This window comes from Pararge aegeria, chromosome 12, assembly GCF_905163445.1.
Source record: "Pararge aegeria chromosome 12, ilParAegt1.1, whole genome shotgun sequence".
In the NCBI taxonomy this organism is placed as follows: Eukaryota; Metazoa; Arthropoda; class Insecta; order Lepidoptera; family Nymphalidae; genus Pararge; species Pararge aegeria.
In genome coordinates this window covers 2,534,117-2,555,702 of record NC_053191.1, presented here as the reverse complement: position 1 = coordinate 2,555,702, position 21,586 = coordinate 2,534,117, and the positions used below count along the sequence as shown (strand labels likewise).

At 35.5% G+C, this 21,586-nt stretch overlaps 2 protein-coding genes across 3 annotated transcripts in view; both read right to left on the bottom strand.

The window, feature by feature from the left end:
- Nucleotides 1–4,422: 4,422 nt before the first annotated feature.
- LOC120628100 (uncharacterized protein KIAA2013 homolog) lies at nucleotides 4,423–6,799 on the bottom strand. Its single transcript, XM_039896318.1, has one exon. The coding sequence runs from the start codon at nucleotides 6,620–6,622 to the stop codon at nucleotides 4,736–4,738; it is 1,887 nt and encodes a 628-aa protein (XP_039752252.1). The 5' UTR covers nucleotides 6,623–6,799; the 3' UTR covers nucleotides 4,423–4,735.
- Nucleotides 6,800–8,670: 1,871 nt separating this feature from the next.
- Nucleotides 8,671–21,586, bottom strand: part of LOC120627787 (carboxypeptidase D-like) — a 38,681-nt gene continuing 25,765 nt past the window's right edge. For both annotated transcript variants that reach the window (XM_039895814.1, XM_039895816.1), the window contains exons 15-23: nucleotides 20,502–20,658; nucleotides 18,557–18,769; nucleotides 16,736–17,189; nucleotides 15,400–15,572; nucleotides 14,394–14,532; nucleotides 12,636–12,838; nucleotides 12,164–12,263; nucleotides 9,854–9,994; nucleotides 8,671–9,517 (exon numbers count right to left, since the gene is read on the bottom strand). In XM_039895814.1, coding sequence (XP_039751748.1) covers nucleotides 9,402–9,517; nucleotides 9,854–9,994; nucleotides 12,164–12,263; nucleotides 12,636–12,838; nucleotides 14,394–14,532; nucleotides 15,400–15,572; nucleotides 16,736–17,189; nucleotides 18,557–18,769; nucleotides 20,502–20,658 — 1,696 coding nt within the window. In that variant the 3' untranslated portion in view covers nucleotides 8,671–9,401. The remainder of the gene's footprint in view (nucleotides 9,518–9,853; nucleotides 9,995–12,163; nucleotides 12,264–12,635; nucleotides 12,839–14,393; nucleotides 14,533–15,399; nucleotides 15,573–16,735; nucleotides 17,190–18,556; nucleotides 18,770–20,501; nucleotides 20,659–21,586) is intronic.

Below are 21,586 nucleotides of genomic sequence, written 5' to 3'. Positions count from 1 at the left end.
GAACCCTCGTAGCTTTAGTTTTAAGTTAACGATTGTTGTTATCGCCATCACTACTCACTGCTATGTACACATTTTGTATATAATAACGCATCAAAAGTGCCATCTATGTGCCTATTTGAATAAAGAAATATTTGACTTTGACTTTGAACCCAGTGGCGTGCAAAGAGGGTATGCAGATGACATAAAATGATGAAAATCTCGAACGAGTTATAAATACTTAAGGGTAGGCTTTTTAGAACTCTTATGCGTATCGTTAAGTTTTTTATAACTCATACTAGAGATTTTATATCATCTGCGTACCCTGTGCATACCCTCTATGCACGCCACTGATTATACCACTTTTATTCCACTATAAGTTAGTCCTTCACTGCAATCTCACCTGCTGGTAAATTATGAGGCAATCTAAGATAAAAGATTTTTTTTTATACTAGGACAATACACACATCGCCATCTAGCCCAAAAGTAAGCGTAGCTTATGTTATGGGTACTAAGATAACTGTTGAATATTTTTATGAATAACATACATAAATACTTAAAATATACATATAAACACCCAGACACTGAAAAATATTCATGATCATCACATAGACATTTTCCAGTAGTGGGAATCGAACCCACGGCCTGGGGCTCAGAAAGCAGGATCGCTTCAAACTGCACCAGTCGGCCGTCAATTAGATTTCGATTCTAGAATTAATACAGAATCAATATTCATTCGTTGTTCATTATTGCATGCGGTGCATTGTGTCCAAAAACAGTGAAAACGCCCCGCGCACGTCTCACTTCACACCCGCGGAATGTTGCTTGCTGTCATTCTTTCCCATTTTCCCCATCTTATGGTAAACTTTAAGCATTAGAGGTGAAATAACTACTTTCAGCAGCTAAATGTAATGGCGTTACTTACCGCCCGTTCGAATAACACTACTAAAGTGTAGTGGTTTTTGATTCAATATTATTCGTTTACACGGTGTATGCTGTTCGCGGAGTTTATCAAATTAAGCTTAATTTTCATAATATATTATGGATTTCCGCCAAAGTAACGCCTGCTTCTATGCAATACGGTGTATGGTTTAAGATGGTAACAGACCAGCCTGTTAGGGGTATGGCAGTTATGTTTACCACATACCCCTAATAGGTTTCTACCAACGAAATAAAAAAGCATAGAAGACGCGTTTCTAAGAAATTGTCTTTCGAAACTAGTACCAATTAGTCAATAAACGCACGCCCTTTAAAAGAAGGAACTTGAGTCGCAAAGAGCTCTTAACTACATATGGCATAACACCATCCATAAGGATAATACGTAATTGTAATTATTTAGATTTTAGTATAGTTATCGGTGTACTTACACGTGAAAAGTTATTCCACTATCCTTGTGGTGATGATCCGTATGATTTCGACACCATTTCACAACACATACAGGCATTTTGAATTATAAAAATCTAGTTTTACGCAATTCGTTTAGCCGCCACTACGCACGAATGTCGCGAGTCAACTAGATTCGTTTCCGGTACAGTTTATAAGCCCCTCCCACCACGGGATAGTTTCCGTTACGCTATTTTTGAGTACGAGAAATGCTTCTATGCTTTTTTCGTTCGCTGGTTTCTACGCGAAATCATACCGGAATGCAACATATCTTAGCGGCACGCCTTTCTCAAGTAGCCACGGCCAAAGCTTTCCTCAAGTCAAAATGACTACAGTTTTCTTAAAAATTTCTTCGGTTTATATATTTTTCCATTAGCAATAAAATGCTATGTATTAATCAAATGTGTAAATCTTGGATTGCAGCTCATACTAAACGCTGAATGTATCTACATAAGAATTAGTGTTAACGTGCCTTAAGTGTTTAAAAAAGATTAAATTTTATTGTAATTTATCATGGACGGCACTAATTAATTTAATTTATGTCCATAAAAATATAACAAAAAATAAAAAGAAAATGGACTGTAACAATATAAATATTAGAAGAAAAAATAAACTCGTGCAGTTTACTAGGCTACACAAAATTACTAATTCATTCAAGGGCCACTGTATATTATTTTATAACAAATTACCGAATGAAATCTTTGAGATGTCTCTCAATAAGTTCAAAGTTTATATAAAACGTAAGCTTACAGAAAAATCCTATTATAATGTTAAGGATTACTTAAACGATAAAAATGCTTGGGTATAAATTGCTCTAACTTCATAGCTTGATATTAATTTAATGTGAGGTGGTGATAACAAAAAAAAAACACCCGGCTAAGTTTGTTGTAGGCTCTTCTTAGACCAGGGCGCATTTGGAACCCCTCGTAGCTCTAGTTTAAGTTGGCAAACGAAGTTATCGCCATCCCCTTACAATTATGTAAACATATATTATGTATGAACGCTTCATAAGTGCCTGTGATAGGCCTACATGAATAAAGAAATTTTGAATTTGAATAAAATTAAGTCCATGGAAATTATGTAGGTACATGATAAATTTCTTAAGTTTTTTCTGTTTTAAATATTTTGTAAATATATTTTATTAAAGATAACTTTACAGAAAATTTAAAAAAATAAATAAAACGAAATACTTATTCAACATACGATTGCAATTTTATTTTATTTTAAAAATATAATACACCACAATCATCCAACAATACAATATACATAACTGGATTTTCATGTATCATACAAATATGAACAATTTAATAAAATTATTATTGAAATTATGTTTTGTTATATATATTAACCGTAACGTGGTGAGCAATAAGTGAATTCAGCCATCTTATATCTTATATCAGACAATAATATTTGATATTATATTATTTCCCTTTTTCTATGTATGAAATTTTACAGGGGCATATGAAAAGTAAATCCTATATTATTTCTTGTATATATATACATATATGTATCCTACTAAATTAATTTGAAAGAGATCGAACTACAAGTAACATTTTAACAATATTTACACACATAATAGTTTGATACAACGAACTTCCCCGTTTATCTAACTCGTACAACAAAAATCATATTGCAATATAGTCTCGTTATCAGATACAAGATTTATCATGCTGATAAAATGTGATGGGCGACTAAAAAGCACTTGGTTTTTTTTTTAATATACAAAAAAGTAAAACGAGTAACATATTACGTATATTATTGCAAACAGTGCAACATAATTTGCGCATACGACGAAAGCTGAGACCCTTATCTCTAGAACAGGCATATTCCTGTACCTGCTTTAGGTTTGCTTGCAAAGGATGTTTTCACTTCTTACGATGCAAATTGCAAAGTTATATGTCGCGTCGCAAACAAAGACAAAGGTCCCTTTTGGACAAAGGCTTAGATTAAGATAAAGAGACGTTAAAAAGTTTTATCTTCACCAAAAGAATACATTTTTAGAAACAGAGCGAACGAAACAAAGAGAGACTGTTCGGGGTGCTTACTGTGAGATTATCAGCTACCTACTCTACTACTAGGTACCAAATCTCACAATAGGAAACCTAGAGCCAAGAATAAACTTATACTTCCTATATTATTTGTGATGAAAAAAAAAACACCATATTAAGGTAATTTATAAGAATTTTAATCACGGAAAATTCAAAAATTAATTACCTTTGACCATAATTTATTGCAACAGAAGCTAATTTCTATCAATCTACGTCAGATAATGTTGTTCATAAAGATAGTAATAACATATATATTATTACTAGATAGTTATAAATTATAAATAAATGGGTTAGCTTACGTTATTAAGAATATGGATGATTTTAAGTAACTGAAGGTACCTAGATTCATGTGACTTTATATGTTATGATCGGTAATACCTAACACAACAATGAAATCAAGCATGCCTCATTCATTTCGATTCTTTCATTAATAAACTCTGCAACCTTAGTACGCTCGCAATCGTGTTTTGAAGCATCTTAAAATCATTGTAATAAGGCTAAAATTATCCACAGCTAGTGATATAAGCAGAATTTTTGTTAAACGAAAATATGTAGTACTCATTAAGTGACTCTAAATCTATTGAAGATGAACCTACATCTTGCTATCAAAGTATATTATTAAAGCTATTCCACATTTGCGAGCGCGTAAATCTTTTAGGTACTAAGGTAAAAACAGTTTGCATTATTTCATTACTGTAAGTGCAGTGTGAACCAACAGATAAGTCTGATAACGGTAAACCAACACTCCGCCAATTTATTTTGAACTTTATTTACATGAAAATTTGGTTGAGTCTAATTTGCAATGCATTTCTAGCTCTGCCCTACATAGGAGGAACCTACACCAGAGTGACAAATTTTAGACAAAACTATTACTTTGAGTAGCTTGTAATAGACAAAGCTCTTAACTATGGCTACAAATATTGTCTATTGATGCCAATATTATGCAATTGGTCCTTGAACATAACCATAGTAGTATTTTTTTTTTTATAGGAGCCTGCTTATAAGAATAGGCTGGAAGTTTCTGTGATGTTGAACCGGTATCAATATATAAATTGAATAAACAATACCTCTAATGGTATGGTTGCTAAATGGTTATGGTTGGTCAATCAAAACTGTCATGAACTAACTGAGATGAGAGTTACAAAAGTCTCTTGGAGTATAATGGACTAAAATAATTATTTAAGATAAAACATGGCAGTGTACATCATAAGCCAATGTTCAAATGTGACATTTATAACTGCTAAATATTCAAACAAATACTGAAGCTGGCGACAATACCTTTTAATAACTATTCACCATTATATATCACCACAAAAGAAACCAGTGCCTCAAGCTTTGTTGTACAACCTTTTGTAACTTATGTTTGTGCCACTATCACAAAATTCATTCAATATTATCCTACAGAGGAACAAATGGAATATTACTATTAAAACTAATATAGACATCCAGAACAGTGGGTTGAGGCCACCTAAACTGTGGCCATGTCGATGTAATGCTATAACGTGATTTTCGTGAGCTGGTGCCTCTACAACTTCTTTGACGTGGATGGCATGCCTCAAGTCTTCCATATGCTGTTTATCTGCTGTTATATACAATATGGCAGTCAAAGGCTCAGTTAGTTTCACGGGGAAATATTTCCTGTAAGGTCCCAATTGGACTGGGGAATCAAGACAACCAGCATCGCATGCATAATATGTTTTGTCCGAACGATCTAAAGCTACAAAAATAGCAGCTTTATTGTCCTCTTGTAGTATCACACTAACATTCACATGAGTCATGTTTCCATAGTTGACTCGACGGAATAGAAAGTCTCTGTGTAGTTTCGATGGATGAATGTTATATTCAAGATGCTGGTTGCTAAATCTAAAGCTACCAAAACTAAGTATCATAGCCTGATTAACACCACTAGCTCCTGCCTTTAGAAGGTTGTGGCAACCTTGCTTTTCTAACGTCAATAACCATACACTTGCAACAGAGTCCAAATTCATTAAGGAATTTAAAGGCTTCCATAGATTATATGCATCCAATGTGGAATGCCCTTCATAACAGCCTTCCGAATATGTTAAAGTTCTAAGGATCTCTGATTTTCTAGCTGGTTTAATATGTTCCTCGTGTTCATAACTACGCACTTGGGAAAGTATAGTGTATATTGTAGCATTAATTCGATCTCCGTTAATGACACCACTTGCTTTGGAGTCTGATATATAGAAGCCTGTGTACCAAAGTCCCTGCCACACCCGAGAATGACTGTCTCTCAAACTTCTCACAGCTACTCTATCACCAGTTAAAGCTATAACCTTTTCCATTTCATCAATTGCTTGTTTCTCCACTATATCCTTATACTTTGCATAATCTGCCCTCTTAATAGGTTTACTGTACTGTAATGTAGTAAATATTAAGATATCTAAACCGTCTCTAGCCTCAACTTGTATAGTGTTACTCATCTTTCTGCATACTACAGAAACTGCGACCACATTTTCACTCTCAGGTAAGGCAATCAAGCCTGTAACTACTTCATATTCCTTTTTATCAACTCCTTGATGGAGTTTCACAGTTTGTTTAACTGATGTTGGCCAATCGGATAGTCTTGGAGTAGTGGCAAGAAAAGACTTGGCAGCATTTAATGGATTGTTAATTAAAATCTCTTGAACAAACAGTGACGGTATGGTCCGATGAGCATAGTACTTATATGCTATGTGAATTCCCGTACTGCTGCATTGAAACCTGTGCACAATACCATTTTTATAGTCAACCAATGTTGATTCCTTCATATCCAAATCATCAATTATGTATAGAGGGTGATAGTAAAGTGGCAATGACAAGGTTCTTCCATGTTTTATGTTCAAATGTGAATCATGTTCTAATGTCATACCTAAATAACCATTCCCAACATATGGTACATAGTTGTGGCTTAACGTAGACAGCGTGGCTGCAGATTCTAGCCGTAAATACGCGTCGTACTCATTAATAGCGTCTTGAAAGGGGTTCAAGAAGGTCCGATGACATACATTTTGGTTACTTGTTAGCGAACCTTCAGAGTTGAATAGAGAATTCATAATAGTGGGTCCGATGTAGAGTAACAGGAATATTAACACGAGGATAAGTATAACAAGTTTCTTTCTCGTCAATGGACCGTCGAATATTCTGTTAATACGTCTAAAAATCTCTCCGGCCCGTCGACTCATATCGCCCAAGTTATTGTTTGTTCTTTCCATAGCTGCACAATTATCAAGTAAAACAATAATTTACAGAGTTTGTGATAGTAACGCTCACGTGAAATCTAAAATTATCATCGTAAACACGCCAAAACTATGATTTATTTCAGCACAATAAATAATCACAAAAATATAGCTGTCAAAATCACAGACCAGCAAGTAGGAAAATGTCAAACATTCAACTTTTCAGCATCAAGCTGTCAGTATCAACTGACAATTTTCCTAACTATTGTTTTTGTCTATGCGGATCTATGGCTTTTCTTTAGTGTTACTATATTTAAAAAAAAAACAATTTTGTCCGTTAAAGTAAATGGAATTAATATAATACTCAAACACATCTAACAAGGAGAGTTGTACGATCCAAGTGACTTTAAGTTTTGTAGTATTCATATCTGCGCAGACTAGGTCTATATCGTCGACAAAATGCTTGCAATGTCCCAACGCACACCATTTAAATCTTAATATTGGGTAAACATCAATCCAGTTGGAAGAAGACATCGCGTTAACCCCAGGTAGCGTGGTATAAGGGCAGAAAGGAGGTTCCATTGTAACATCATGTTAAAGTAAACATATGGTAATTTGTTATACACACATCATCATCATCATCACTTCTGCCGTTTGACGTAGACAGACATAGATATTTTGTAGGGTGGTCAAAAACCCACAAATCTGGCCGCTTGTTTCAAGCGGCTTCCAGCGACTAGCTTGTAAAACCTTGGGATATGGTCCCTCCATCCTCCATCGGTTCTCCGAGCTAGGTAGACAAAAGGGAAATGATAATAATAATTTATCTTGATTTCTTAATCATTTATTCAGTATTTTCTAATTAAACTATCACAATATTGCAGTAAATATGTAACTTAGCAAAATAAATAAAATTTAAGGCAAAAGAGCACCGATAAAATAATACACTATTTTGTTAATGTACCTATTAAAAATACAATCATCAATGACCAAATTTCGAATTTATTAATTATGATTATTATATGTAAGTTAAATGCTAGTGTAAATAAGTATTTTCGAATTTTGCTATAACATTTGTAAATCCTTAAGACTGATATACTCAGTTACAATTAATTAAAAAACTTACGGCTAATATTGCTTATAAATACATTTTATTGCTTTATTAACGAGATTCACAATAAATTCAAAGTCATCGTCAAAATATTCTTAATCTAACGAATGGGGTAAATTATGTGTATTTAATATAAATGTATTTTAATTCTTGCTAGTTTATTGTTAATATTAAGTTAATAAAACACAATAAGTAGTTTATACATTAAGTAGGAATTTAGTAAGTTCAATGTAGAAAATCGAAATAAATCATGATTCTGGTTAAAGTTAGGTTTAACAATATTCTATATTTAAATATTTTAATAATTAAAGTAAATTTTCATTAAAGTTATGAAAACATTAATTTACCAATAAAACTTAATTCGAATACTAGTCGGAGAAGAAGTTGGATTAAAATATTGCATGAAATAGAATAAAACTGAGATTTGGCACTATTATATGTAACCTGCTCTAAAATAATCCGACGAAATGTTCGGAAAGGACGAAATACAATATAAAATTTGATTTTAACAATGGCATTTATTTTCAAATAAGGTAAGCTAATGTAGTAATATTAAATCTGCAAATGATATAAAAGGCAAGAGATCGAATCGGATGAGATACATAGATAGGCCTTTTAAATGCTTCCATAAATTTTAGCTAAAATTTTAAAATACAAGATAGCTCTATATTTGTTTAAAGTTCATCAATAAATATAATAATAATACGGTAACAATTTACATTAAATAGTTACTTAGAAAACGCCGTAACGACTGACGCACAGATTGCTTAGTGAGAATTATTACCTATTCGACCGCATAAAAGTTAACCACGATATGTATTGAATCGAAAAAGCGCCATCAACATTTTACAATAGGCATTCAGATCACGGCGAAATCAATTTGATTAAGCGAATCAGTTTTTTTTTTAATTTTAATATAATACCAATAAATGAAACAAATACTGACAAAACAAAAAATTGGACGAAGATTTTTTTATGATCACTAATAAGAATAAAACTTACATCTCGATTTTTTATAATCTTTTTTTTTTAAACTATGCATAGCATTATATTGTGATTGACGAATAATTATTATTGTCAGTTAGTTAAGGTTATGCGTACACATAGGTAGGATTTCTATATACGCATTACGCACTAAGAGTAGAACGTTAAAACTAGGTTAATAAGGATACAAAAGTGCTCTGGACACAAAACTTGCGCTAGTGTGATTACAAGTCTTACAATTCCGAGCAATAATACATTGTATTTGCAATGTTTTGTCAAGAAGTATCAGTGAAAATAAGATCTCACCCACGATGTGGGAAAGTTAGCTAGTGAGAAAACCAACATGAGAGTGGGTGAGATATTCGAAATAGCAATACCCAATATTTACCCAATATTTTTAGACAGTATAAAAAGAAGGGAGAAACTTTTCAATTAATCATAAACCAAAATCAATAGACGAGCGTTTTCGCGTCAAAAAATTTGCAATTTCTATCAACAAAACATTTAATTACTGCACAAATAAGATATTTTTATTAGATAAGTAGATACTTCAGAACAAAATAACTAAAAATACTGCCCGTATTTCAAAACATCACGCCTATTGCACAATTGCCGACCATGGCCGCTCTCTTTTGTCATTTTAACATATCCCACCCTTTTTACGTATAACAACATTGATTAGACATTTAGATTGTAAATGTTAATTTTTCTAAGCGCTGGCTATTTTTCTACATGTTTCCAGCTGTCCTCTGACCTGAGGAGTACTATGTCTTCTTCAGAGTCCGTTTCTGTGGGAGGTAGTTCTTCTTCGTCGTAATATGGCTTGCGGACTATATCTGCAAATTTTGTATAATTAGTTCATTTATGACTACACACTACACACGCACACACACACACACACACACTTATCAACATTATAAATTAAATGTTGATAATGTAAACTTCTAAATATGTATTCACTCTGTTTTTTCTTTAATCACGATGGGCGATCACATTCATTCAAAATGTTTGCCGTATCATGACCTAAAGATAGCGTTCTTTTTAGTTTAGTGACTGAATCCATTTTCATAATGTCATTGATTGCATTTTGAAAATGGATTAATTTTTTGCTTTTTTAAGTCACTCTATAGATTCCGCTGTTCTAGCAAAACTGATATGATCTGTGTTCTCACTAAAGGCGGCTTCTTCGCAGAGCGGCCGCTTGTCGTCGGAGGGTATCTGCGTGAACAGGTACTCCCGCCGCGCGTCTTTTGTCTTCTGTCGGCAACTGAAGCACCAGGCGCCCAGCGCTACTAAAGCGACGCCCACTACTCCTGAAAAAACATGCCAAATTAAAAACTCATCGTCTATTAACATGAAAGGAACTGTACACGTCCTACCGACTGCGGCCCTGTGTCCACCAACTTCAAGCGTAGGCATAGAAATCTTAATAACAAGACACTTTAAATACCCATATAGAATTTAAGAAGAAGAAGAAATAATTTATTGCGCACAATCATCAAAATATACATAAAATCCCTACTAATATTAGAAATGTCATTGTAAGTTTGTATGTTACGCTTTCACGCAAAAACTACTTAACCGATCCACATGAAACTTTGTACACATATTCTTGGAAGTGTTAGAAGTAATATAGAATACTTTTTATCCCGAGCTCGGTTCCTTTGGGAGAGGGGATGAGTGTTTGACGATTTTACACCATAACTCGGACAAATTATAACCGATTTAAATAATTATTTTTGTACCATAGAAGTTATAATATGTGTTTAATTTTGCCCAAACTGTGGTTGGAGATAGAGGACAGAACTCCTCAGCGGACAGCAGCAAACCCCTCATTTATGGCTTAGCGATACTGAATACTTTAATTTTTTTTAGATCAACAACATTTTTTTTAGATTGTAGGCATACAAAGGCGGCCTTATTGCTGCAAGCAATCTCTTACAGGCAACCTCTGGCACAAGGAAATGCTGCAAGAGAGCGGAAATAGTGCAATTAGATAGAAGATAGAATATAGACATATATATTCGAAAGAAAAAAGACATACATAAGCATAAATATAAAATATAAAATTTTCAAAATTCAAAATTTATTTCAAGTAGGCCTAATATAAGCACTTTTGGAACGTCAAGTTCGGAAGGCAGATTTATCAATTATTTATATCATTTTACAATTTAACAATCATTGTTCTATCTTGTGTGAGATGAAAGCGGAGCGGCTTTCTTCCAGAAAACCTTGTCATTAAAAAATTCATCAATAGTATAGTAACCTCGATGTATTAAATGTGTTTTTATACAATTCTTTAAACCTTTGTAATTGTATATTTAATGTTACCTTCGGTATCATGTTATAAAAGCATATACTCAGTTCCACAAAGGTTTTCTGTACTTTCCTAAGACGATATGCTGATGTCACTAATTTATGACCGTTTCTAGTAAGTCGATTGTTTATATCCACATTCTTTTTATAACATTCTCAAAGGCGTGTGAAGTCTACCAATACGAACTTGGCCAGCGTGGTGGACTACGGCCTTAAGCTTTCTCATTCTGTGAGGAGACCCTGTGGCGGACCGGAAATGTGAATGAATGAATGAATGTTTATTGTACACCAAATAAAAAAAAACAAGCATTAGAAAAAAAAACACACTTAAAATGCGTTGTCTGAATAATATACTATACTAAATATACTAAATAAGAGATTTATATAGTATAGAATAAACTAAATATAATATAGATTAAAAAGAAAACTAAACAAGAATAAGCTGACAAATGGTTCGTATGTTTATAATACTTACCCATTCGCACCCCTTTGTAAGAGCGAGATGAAAACATTGTAAGCGTGCGAAAGAAATAAATAGTAACTTGTTAATAGCACCAGTAAATAGCTCTAAGTTAACCTAAATATTCAAGTAAACTCGTGACCTTGTAAATTATTTGTAATATTACTATTGATGGATACTTATATTGTTTATGCCGTTTTAAGATTGCACGCTTCCTTAGATTGCACTTTGTGTAACGGTGGTCAGTTTACCCTTAGAGTTAATTTTTTTAAATTGTCCACCTTCTTTAGTTCTGTGATTTGCTCTGTGTTCTAATAAGTAGGAGGTTCGGTACTTGGAAGGGACAGTAAGGACTTCATAATTTCTGGATTTTCTCTGGTATGGTTTATTGGAAGGCTTTGGTCTTAGCTTAGAGTTTTAGGGGACAGAGTTCGAATCCCAGCACGCACCTCTAACTTTCCTAAGTTATGTGCGTTTTAAGCAATTTGAGTGTCACTTGCTTCAACGGCGAAGGAAAGCACCGTGAGAGAACCTGCATGCCTGAGAGTTCTCTAAAATGTTCTCAAAGGTGTGTGGATTCCACCAATCCGCACTGGGCCAGCGTGGTGGACTGCGGCCTTAACCCCTTCTCATTGTGGGAGGAGACCCGTGCCCAACAATGGGCCGATAATGGCATGACATTATATGATTATGGCTTTATCCATACCTGCTAGCATTACGAAAACGAGACGGGGCATTCCCAAAATGTAGTCGTCCTCCTCTAACTTCAGCAGCACGTTGGGTGTCCCGTTGCCGCTGGCGTTTAGCTGGAAACAGACTCAACAGCTAAGCACGATTTTATCTTGCACGCGTTAGGTTTCGTAACAAGCTACAATATGAAAGACTAATGCCCGTTTACACTAAACCTAAAAATTACCTTAATCGGTTGCCAAGTTATTCAGGTGATTCCTAGGGAAAAAGGTTTCACGAAGTCTTATGTGATGCATGACGTTAGGCACCGTATAAAGTTACGACACCGATTCAGCGGATCGTAAAGTTTAGGGGCCTCTTAACACTTGACAGGTGAAAAAATATATAAATTCGAAACTTGGAGATTTTCATCATTTAATATCATCTGCATACCGGGTGCGTACCCTCTATGCACGCCACTGACCATTCCTTGTCCAACGATATCTGACCTTAATAAGCTTGTTCCTCGCGATGAACCCGTCCGCCGCCGCGGAGACGGTCACCTCCCGTCCCATGTACGTGTTGGGTAGGGTGACGACGAAGCGTCCGTACGCGTCGCTCACGTTGCTGGACAGCCAGCGGGTGCTGTCTTGGGGGTATACCTTGATGCGGGCGTTGGGCAACGGGTTGCTGTCGTGGTCCAACGTTAAGCCTGTCGAGAAAGAGCTACTCTAAAAATGCTTTCTCTAAAGTTTGGTTTGCGGTTCCGCAACCAAAGGATAAATCGAGAACAGTTTTCAGCAGTTCAGCTTTTTGAGACAGAGCTCGTCCGGTTACTAAATAAATAAAGTCACCCGGCTAAGTTTGTTGTGGGCTCCTTCTTAGACCAGGGCGCGTTTGGAACCCTCGTAGCTTTAGTTTTGTAGTTTATTAATGTAGTTATCGCCATCACTACTCACTGCTATGTACACATTTTGTATATATTCAACGCATCAAAAGTGCCATCTATGTGCCTATTTGAATAAAGAAATATTTGACTTTGACTTAAATAATCAATAAATATAATACGAAAATACACACACCGCCATCTTGTCCCAAAGTGAGCGTAGCTTGTGTTATGGGTACTAAGATAACTGATGAATCATTTTATGAATAACTAGCTAAAGTCCAATTTTTTATTTGGTAAATTTTAACTACAAAGGTTTAAAAAAATGTCTTGCTCGTAATAGGAAAATATGAACGTAAATAACTTAAAAAATTAGAGACCTTCATACACATTTTCATCCCCTATTTGATGCCATCGGAGTTGGAATTTTTTAAATTTGATAAACACATTTTCCTTATTTTTAATCGAAAACCTAAAATCAAAGTTTGAAAAGTAAATTGATAAATGATGAATTTTATACAAACTTTCACCCCCCCATGAAACCCTCTTAGGGTTGGAATTTTCAAAAATCCTTTCTCAGGGAATGCCTACGTTGTAATAACTATCTTTGTGCAAAATTTCTGCCCGATCCGTCAAGTGGTTACAGCTGTGCGTTGATACATCAGTCAGTCAGTCAGTCCTTGCCTTTTATACATATAGAAGACCAGCTGACCCCAGCGCCATCTGTCGGGCTGATTTGTGAATCTTAGCCATCCAGGGTGCCACCCAAACGTATACCAAAAAATTCATTCAAATCGGTCCAACCGTCTAGGAGGAGTTCAGTGACACACACGCACACAAGAAATATATATATAAAGATAAACATAAATACTTATGATACACATATAAACATCCAGACACTGACACACATTCGTGTTCATCACACAAACATTTTCCAGTTGTGGGAATCGAACCCACGGCGTTATAATCAGAAAGCGGGGTGCTTGTATGAAAAGCACGCCACTGCGCAGTGGGTACACTGCGCAGTGGCGTGCTTTTCATACAAGCACAAAAGCACTGCCTGCCCTTCATTTAAAAATATCATGAGTGTTAAAAATTGTGTTTTTTCTCAACATTTGCCTATTTATATTCACTTACAAAAGCAATGAAGAATAAAAAAAGTGACATTTTAAGTTGGAGAATCACTCGGCGTGCGTAAACTGACAGTTTTTTATTTTTATTTTAAAATACCCACCTCAAAGCTTCGCTTAGGAGGCGTGCAAAATCAAACATCATAAAAATTAGTCAAACCGTTCATCAGTTATAAATGGTGTAACTAACACAACTTTCTTTTATATATATATAGATATAATATTAGACAGTCTCGTCTTGGTAAAATTACCTTCAACATAAATAGTATCTGGGTCGACTTGTACCCCTATCTTTTCAAACTGTCCGTGCGGGATTTGTTCAGCGTTGACTCGTTGAAGTGTCACGTTCTTCTGTTTTATGACGTCTTCCACCACGCGCCAGTTTAGCATCTGTAACAAATCATTATAAAATAGCTTTACAACGTGCGAATGAAAACCGAAATAATACTTCATAGACTTTAGAGGTACATTATGTACTGAGACTTATCTGTGATACCGAAAACCTAATAGTTTTTGAGTAAACCACTGCCATAGATTTTACTCTCAGAAATCAGATACAGCCCTAACAACGCATACAAAATTAAAATCATGCGACTCCTGTCACTTTAATATTTATTCGTCGCGTAGCGTTGGTACTATGCCCGTGATAGTTTTTTATTTTCAATAGGGCTGCCATAAGTAAGCACTTAGAATGTTTTTAATCTGTTTGTAAAAAAAAAAATATGCTTCGATAAAAAAAACAATGTAGACAAAGACTAGTAACTGGTATATATTTAATCGTAGTATGCAGTTACAAGTATCTGTGAAACCGAAAACCTAATCGTTTTTGAGTAAACCACTGCCATAGTTTGTACTGAAAGAAATCAGATACAGCCCTAACACATAACAAAAAATAAAATCATGCGACTCCTGTCACAGTCTTAGGTATTCGTCGCGTAGCGTTGGTACTATGCGCTTGTCGATTTTTTATCTTCAATACACTGATATCTTTTACGATACCCTAGAAAGTTTTAGGAAGAAAATTGTATGTAAATTAAATATAAATAATATTAATTATAAATTTTAATTTAAAATTACTTATCAATTTGTTGTAATAGCTTAATTCATATTTAAATGATTATTTTTAAGTCTTTAGTTAAAGTATTTATTTAATAGTTATTTTAGTTTTAAGTTTTTTTTTTATTTGTGACCGGAGCTAACAACGATAATGCTGTATACACCAGAAGTTAGCCTCAACTAGGCATAATGATGAGGTACCTGGTCGCGGTAGCCATGGCAACGCACGATGACGCGGTAGTCGCCAGGGGGTAGCAACGCGCGGTAGTACGCCATGTTAGCAGACACGCGGTACTGTCTCGCTGAGCCAGCTATAGCGACTACCGCACTCCGCATCGGACCCCCTTGCTCGTTCGTCACGAAGCCCACCACGCCTGCGAAAAAACATGGATCCAATTCCGCCCGAGCATATAAATGAAGTGAGCGGTGAAAGCGCATTGGATGGGAGCTCGACTTCACTTACGGGGGGCGGAGTTCGAATCCCATAACGCACCTCGAACGTTTCTAAGCTACGTGCGTTTTGAGTATTCGAGACGGTTCAAACACTGTCTAAGCGACACTTCTTTGTATGGCTAAATAAGCCGATGCGCGAGCGACATTCACGGCCGCAGATATGGTAGTTAAACCCTTCGCCGCAACCTGAAGATACCGTGGTATGCCTTCGTATCCTTTTCTGACGGTGAGGAAAACATCGTGAGGAAACCTGCACGCACGTAGATTTCTACGTAATGTTCTCAAAGGTATGTAGTCCACCAATCCTCACTGGGCCAGCGTGGTGGACTACGGCCTTAACCCCTTCTCATTGTGGTGGGAGACCCGTGCTCTGTAATGGGCCGGTAATGGATGAACTATGCTCTCAGGAGAATCTGTACGATGCAATTTATAGTTTCTTCAATTTTTAAAAGTGTAATTGGCGTGAAAAAAACTGTTGACTTTACAATGAATAGTTGTTAAGATTATTATTCGTTGTATAGTTCACAACGTTTCTCCGATTCTCCTGCCGAAAATATTTCTTGCTTTTTAGTTGTATAACGAAGACGATTATTTTTTTAATTTATTTTTGAAGTTATACTTCTTTTGGCGCGTTAGGGAAAAATGGTGAGGGTAAGATTTTACGATGCGCGCGCACACCGTCACAACCGACACCATGAAGTTAGCTATAGTCAACATTTTAGTTTTTCTAACGAAAGGCGAAAGATTAAAATTTTGAAAAGATTTTTATCTTGTGACCCAGAAGGATATAACTTCTAACGCGTGTACATAAGTACACACGGTTTTTTTTCTACTTATAAGGAGAGCACTGTCGCCTCGAACACAGAATGTATACCTAACTTAGGGACAGTTGATTTTTGTATATCCTCGTAAATATGTTTTTTTAAACCAATAAACAATTATTATATTGCGGGAGATGAAAGCGGAGCTGTCTGTCTGTCTGTCTGTCTGGTCAAGCAACCTTGCCATTAAGAATTTGGTCAATTGTATAGAACCATCGCTGTTATAAAAGTGTTTTAACATTGTTCATTATAATGTTACTTACCAGTAGAAGCCTGTTCGATCATCTTCATGATTCCTCGTAGATTATTCCTCCACACCCAGGCGATGTCACTTTCCAACGGCATCTTGCAACAGCTCAACCCAAGAGAAACAAACGGAATGTTGAACCTTTCGAACACTAAATCGAATAAGTTCTCATGTGCCACATTGTTATCGTTGCTGCACTCATACTGGTTACTAGGCGTTCTGTTATCCTGGTACTTTTGAGCGATTTTCTCATAAATATCTTTGGAAAAGTTCGGTATAGTGACATCTTCGGTTCCTGAAGCTAGTTCAAGAATCAAATCGAACTTTTCAGATTCTAATAGTCCGACGAAAGCTTTTTCTCTCGTATAGTTGGATAGAGGGTTCTCATTTTTCTTGGTTAAATAACTGTATAGGCTGTCTCCAAATTCTTCTTCTAATGCGTCTAACTTACACTTCTCTGAGTGATCATACTGTAATGGAATTTATAACATTATTTTTTTCGTCGGCTTCTTCTTATATTAATTATTTCTGAACACATTCATTTGATGTCTATTTTCGCTGCTGAGGTTCAATATATGTATAAATCGTAGGACAGTTAATATTCTTAATCCTTCATTCTTTTATTTCCAAAATTTCGCACACGTTTCAAACTTTTATTAATTAAACCGTTATTAACTTATTTATTAATCATTTATTGCTATTAATAAATATTATAAAATAATTAAATCTTCACATAAAAATAATCTTATATTCAAATTCAATACGTGAAACCTGACGTTTTAGAAGATTTAGTTATTTCAAAATGTTACCATATTCACATATGTTGCGTATGTATGCGTTTTTGAAAAGAGTAATAAGAATATGGCATACGAATTGGCAAGCCAAATTTTTGTGGACTCTTTTAAACTAGCGCCAAATCTATCTACTCTCAGAAATAAATATGGCAGTCGACAGTTCGAACAAATCTTTGGTTATGTTTTTTTTTTATTAAATTTTATGGAAATATGTTTTATTCAACTCTGAACATGCCCCCCGTCAGAGTGGGTGGTGACAACTGTGCACCCTCATTGGGGCTTATACTTAAAGGATATTCATTTCTGCCTACGCTTAATGGACACTATACGTATAATATGTCATAAAGTTTTCTAGCCTCATTAGATAATGGATGCGCCAAAACAATGTTACATACACACAGTTCCCGCAAATCCAGATCCCTGAACGAGATAAAGTGAGCCCTGAACGAGGGTCTTTCTTATTCGGACACATTCCACTAAGCTTTGGTGTGTGAACTTTAAAACATATTTAGTCAGCCATTTATCTGATACTCAGCTGTTATTGAGGCCATGAGCTCAACCATTCTAATAGTGCAACGGTTTAGTTGTAACAAAAACAAAGTCCAAAAATGTATAGCCTTAAAATTCATTTAAAAAGGGGTGCCCAACCACAGGATTTCAACCTGCGATTCTTTATAAATTTAAAAAAATTATAAATTTGATAATTCCTCCAAATGTAGGTAAAAACACTAATAAAAATTGTTAAACTATAAAAAAGCAATGTGTCATCTGTTGCTATAAACGTGTCTCATTGTAATATGGACCTTTGAAAAAGTGGATCGAAACTGCAATGTTTCCTACTAGATGGCGCTACAGTCGCTATAAGACTTATATATACTAATTTGGGCATCGACGGTAGGAGAGCCGTAGCTTAATTGGTTAAAGCACTCAGGCCGCGATTGCCAAAGAGTCGCAGGTTCAAATCCGGTCGGTTCCGAAAACTTATATGCATTCAAATTTATAACATTGATAGTAAAAAGTTTAAATGAGTGCAAAATTCTTACTTGTTTCAGCATTTTTCCAAAAAGCGGATCGAGATTTGGTATGAAATGTAAGACGGCGTTCTGCAACAGTTTCTTATGTCTCGGCTCGCCTATTGTGTACGCAGTGCTAATGTGCCGAGCGAAGTTGAGGAGAATCTCTTGACCGAGAGGCTGGGACCCGTAGAGGTTGCTTATCAGCGCAATGTGGAACTTTGTTTCCTCCGGTGCCCCGCTCTAGAAATAAAGTTTCTAAGATTAGGTAATTAAATAAATATACTACGACAATGCACACATCGCCATCTAGTCCCAAAGTAAGCGTAGCTTGTAGTACCCAAAGGTACTAAGATGACTGATTAATATTTTTATGAATAACATGCATAAATAATATAATAATATAGCCACTGAAAAACATTAATGTTCATTACACAAACATTTTTCCAGTTGTGGAAATCGAACCCACGGCCTTAGACCCAGAAAGCAGGGTCGCTGCCAACTGCCAATCGGCCGTTTATTTTACCCCGTGCCACAGAGAGCAAGTTGAGCGGTCGATCCGTACAAACTTTTATTCTCCTTGCACAGATGCACTATGCTAAAAACAAAGTGGATTGGTTTTTTTAGTTACGGCGCAAAGGAAGGACATACAAACAAAAAATCTTTCGCATTTTTTATATTAATAAGGACATTTAGTTCTTATGAAAATGTTAAGTTTTATTTGTATTTTTTACCAATAATATCATATCTAGTATCAATAAAAGAATAAGGCGCTTTTTGAATCGCCGATGTTTTGGTTTTATGTTGACAATAGCACAGAATTAAGAACATACAGAAACCGTGCACACAACTAATGAAGCATCAATAACCACTCGACTTTAGTAGTGTTTCTCAAACAGGCGGTTTGACACTTCACTCCATTTAGCAGTTAACAGTAATTATTTTACCTATCAATAGCTAAAAGTTCCTAAAAGTTCTTTAAAACGGCTCATTATCATCCCCATAATCTGTTTGTTTAATACCTTTTTGGTGGGCTTAGACTACCTCCTACTTTCCCCTCTACATTAACACACTGAACTTAATACTTGACCAGCGTGGTGGACCACGGCCTAAACAAGTGATGATGCAGTCGAAGATGGTAGCGGGCACACCTGTTTGGGAGAACGTTGGTCACACCCCTAATCAGTTTCAACGCGACACCGCACTAAATCGCTTAGCGGCACGTCTTTGTCGGTAGAGTTACCATAAAATGGGGAATTAGGGAGCCAGCAAAATTTCGCGGGAGTGATGTGAGACGTACGCGGGTGATTTTCACTGCTTTTGGACACAATCCACTAATTAATTCCACTAATTCCACTAATTACCTAGTACCACTTAGTACCTTCAAATCAAGAGTGAATAGGCATCTTCTAAGCAAGCGCGCAAAAAATTAAATCCACTAATTGGAGTATAAGTATTGAAGAAATTATGAATTACACCATACAGATTCTCCTGCTTTTCGCGGAGTATAGAAAATTAAGCTTAATTTTCATAATAAAGACATAATAAAAGCTGCAACACAAGTCATTTGTGGGATTGAGTATACGCTTTTAAAATATGATTCCTAAGGTGATTTTGGACCTGCCAATGCATAAGTTTAAGGAATTTGTTAAAACCCATTTATTACAACGAGGTTACTATACAATTGATGAATTTCTTAATGACAAGGTTGCTTGGAAGCATCCGGCTCCGCTTTCAACTCTCACAAGATAGAAAAATGAATGTTAAAATGTAAAATGTAAATTGTTGATGTTGGAAAAGAGCAACTGCTGAGTTCCTTGCCGGCTTCTTCTCGGTAGAATCTGCCTTCCGAACCGGTGGTAGAGTCAATACAAACAGACAGACTTGACGTTTCAAAAGTGCTTATATGAGGCCTACTTGAAATAAATGAATTTTGAATTTTTTAGAATTTTTTGAATACAAGATGGTTACTCACGTCATCGGTAAGCTTCAGTTCATGCAACGTTGCTGTCTTCATACTGTCGCCCGCGCGGAACTCCGCGATGCCCGGATACTTATTCTCCAGCTCAGCCAGTTCCGCGTAAATGTCCAACGGCGAGTGGTACCGGGTGTTTATTATGTTGTCTAACACGCTGTTTTGGGGACACAACGATTTAATATCTCGCATACATCCTTCAAATTAAGCAAGACAATATGATTGTTTTAAAAATAATGATGTTGAAAAAGGGTGAGTTTCTTGCCGGTTTCTGAGTTTCGAACCGGTGTTAGAGTACTACAAACAGACCGACTTGACGTTTCAAAAGTTTTTATATTAGGCCTACTTGATATAAATGAATTTTGAATTACTATCAATGCTAATACAAGATAACAAAAGATAAGGTCAAGAAAATACTTGACCTACCAATGCATACATTTAAAAAATGTGTAAAAACGCATCTAGTACAGCGAGGTTACTATACATTTGATGAATTCCTCAATGACAAGGTAGATTGGAAGCAGCCTCGCTCTCATCTCCTGCAAGATAGAAAAATGATTGTAAATGTTGATGTTGGAAAAGAGCAACTACTGAGTTTCTTGCCGGCTCTTCTCGGTAGAATCTGCTTTCCGAACCGGTGGTAGAGTCACTAAAAACATACATACTTGACGTTTCAAAAGTGATTATAAAGTAGGCCTACTTGAAATAAATGAGTTTGAATTTGAATAAGAGCGTGAATACTTTTGTTGTATAGCCAAAACAGAAAAACCAATTATTTTCTGAGAGCGTATTTAAAAGTTTAGCCTGTTTTTTCTCGCAAGTGTGATGAAAACCGTCGTATGAAACGCGTATGGTACATTATTTATTACACTCTCGACTTCCTTATCGCGCTCGCTTACATACTACTTGTACTTGTAGTACTTGTTGCATAATATACTATTATTTATTGCAATTTTGCAAGAAACTTAACTGATATAATGATGTATAAATATATATAGAAGCTTCCTATTTATGGATATTTTCGTAGAAAAACGAATAAACCCAATAATATTTATATAAATATTTCTTGTGTGCGTGTGTATGTC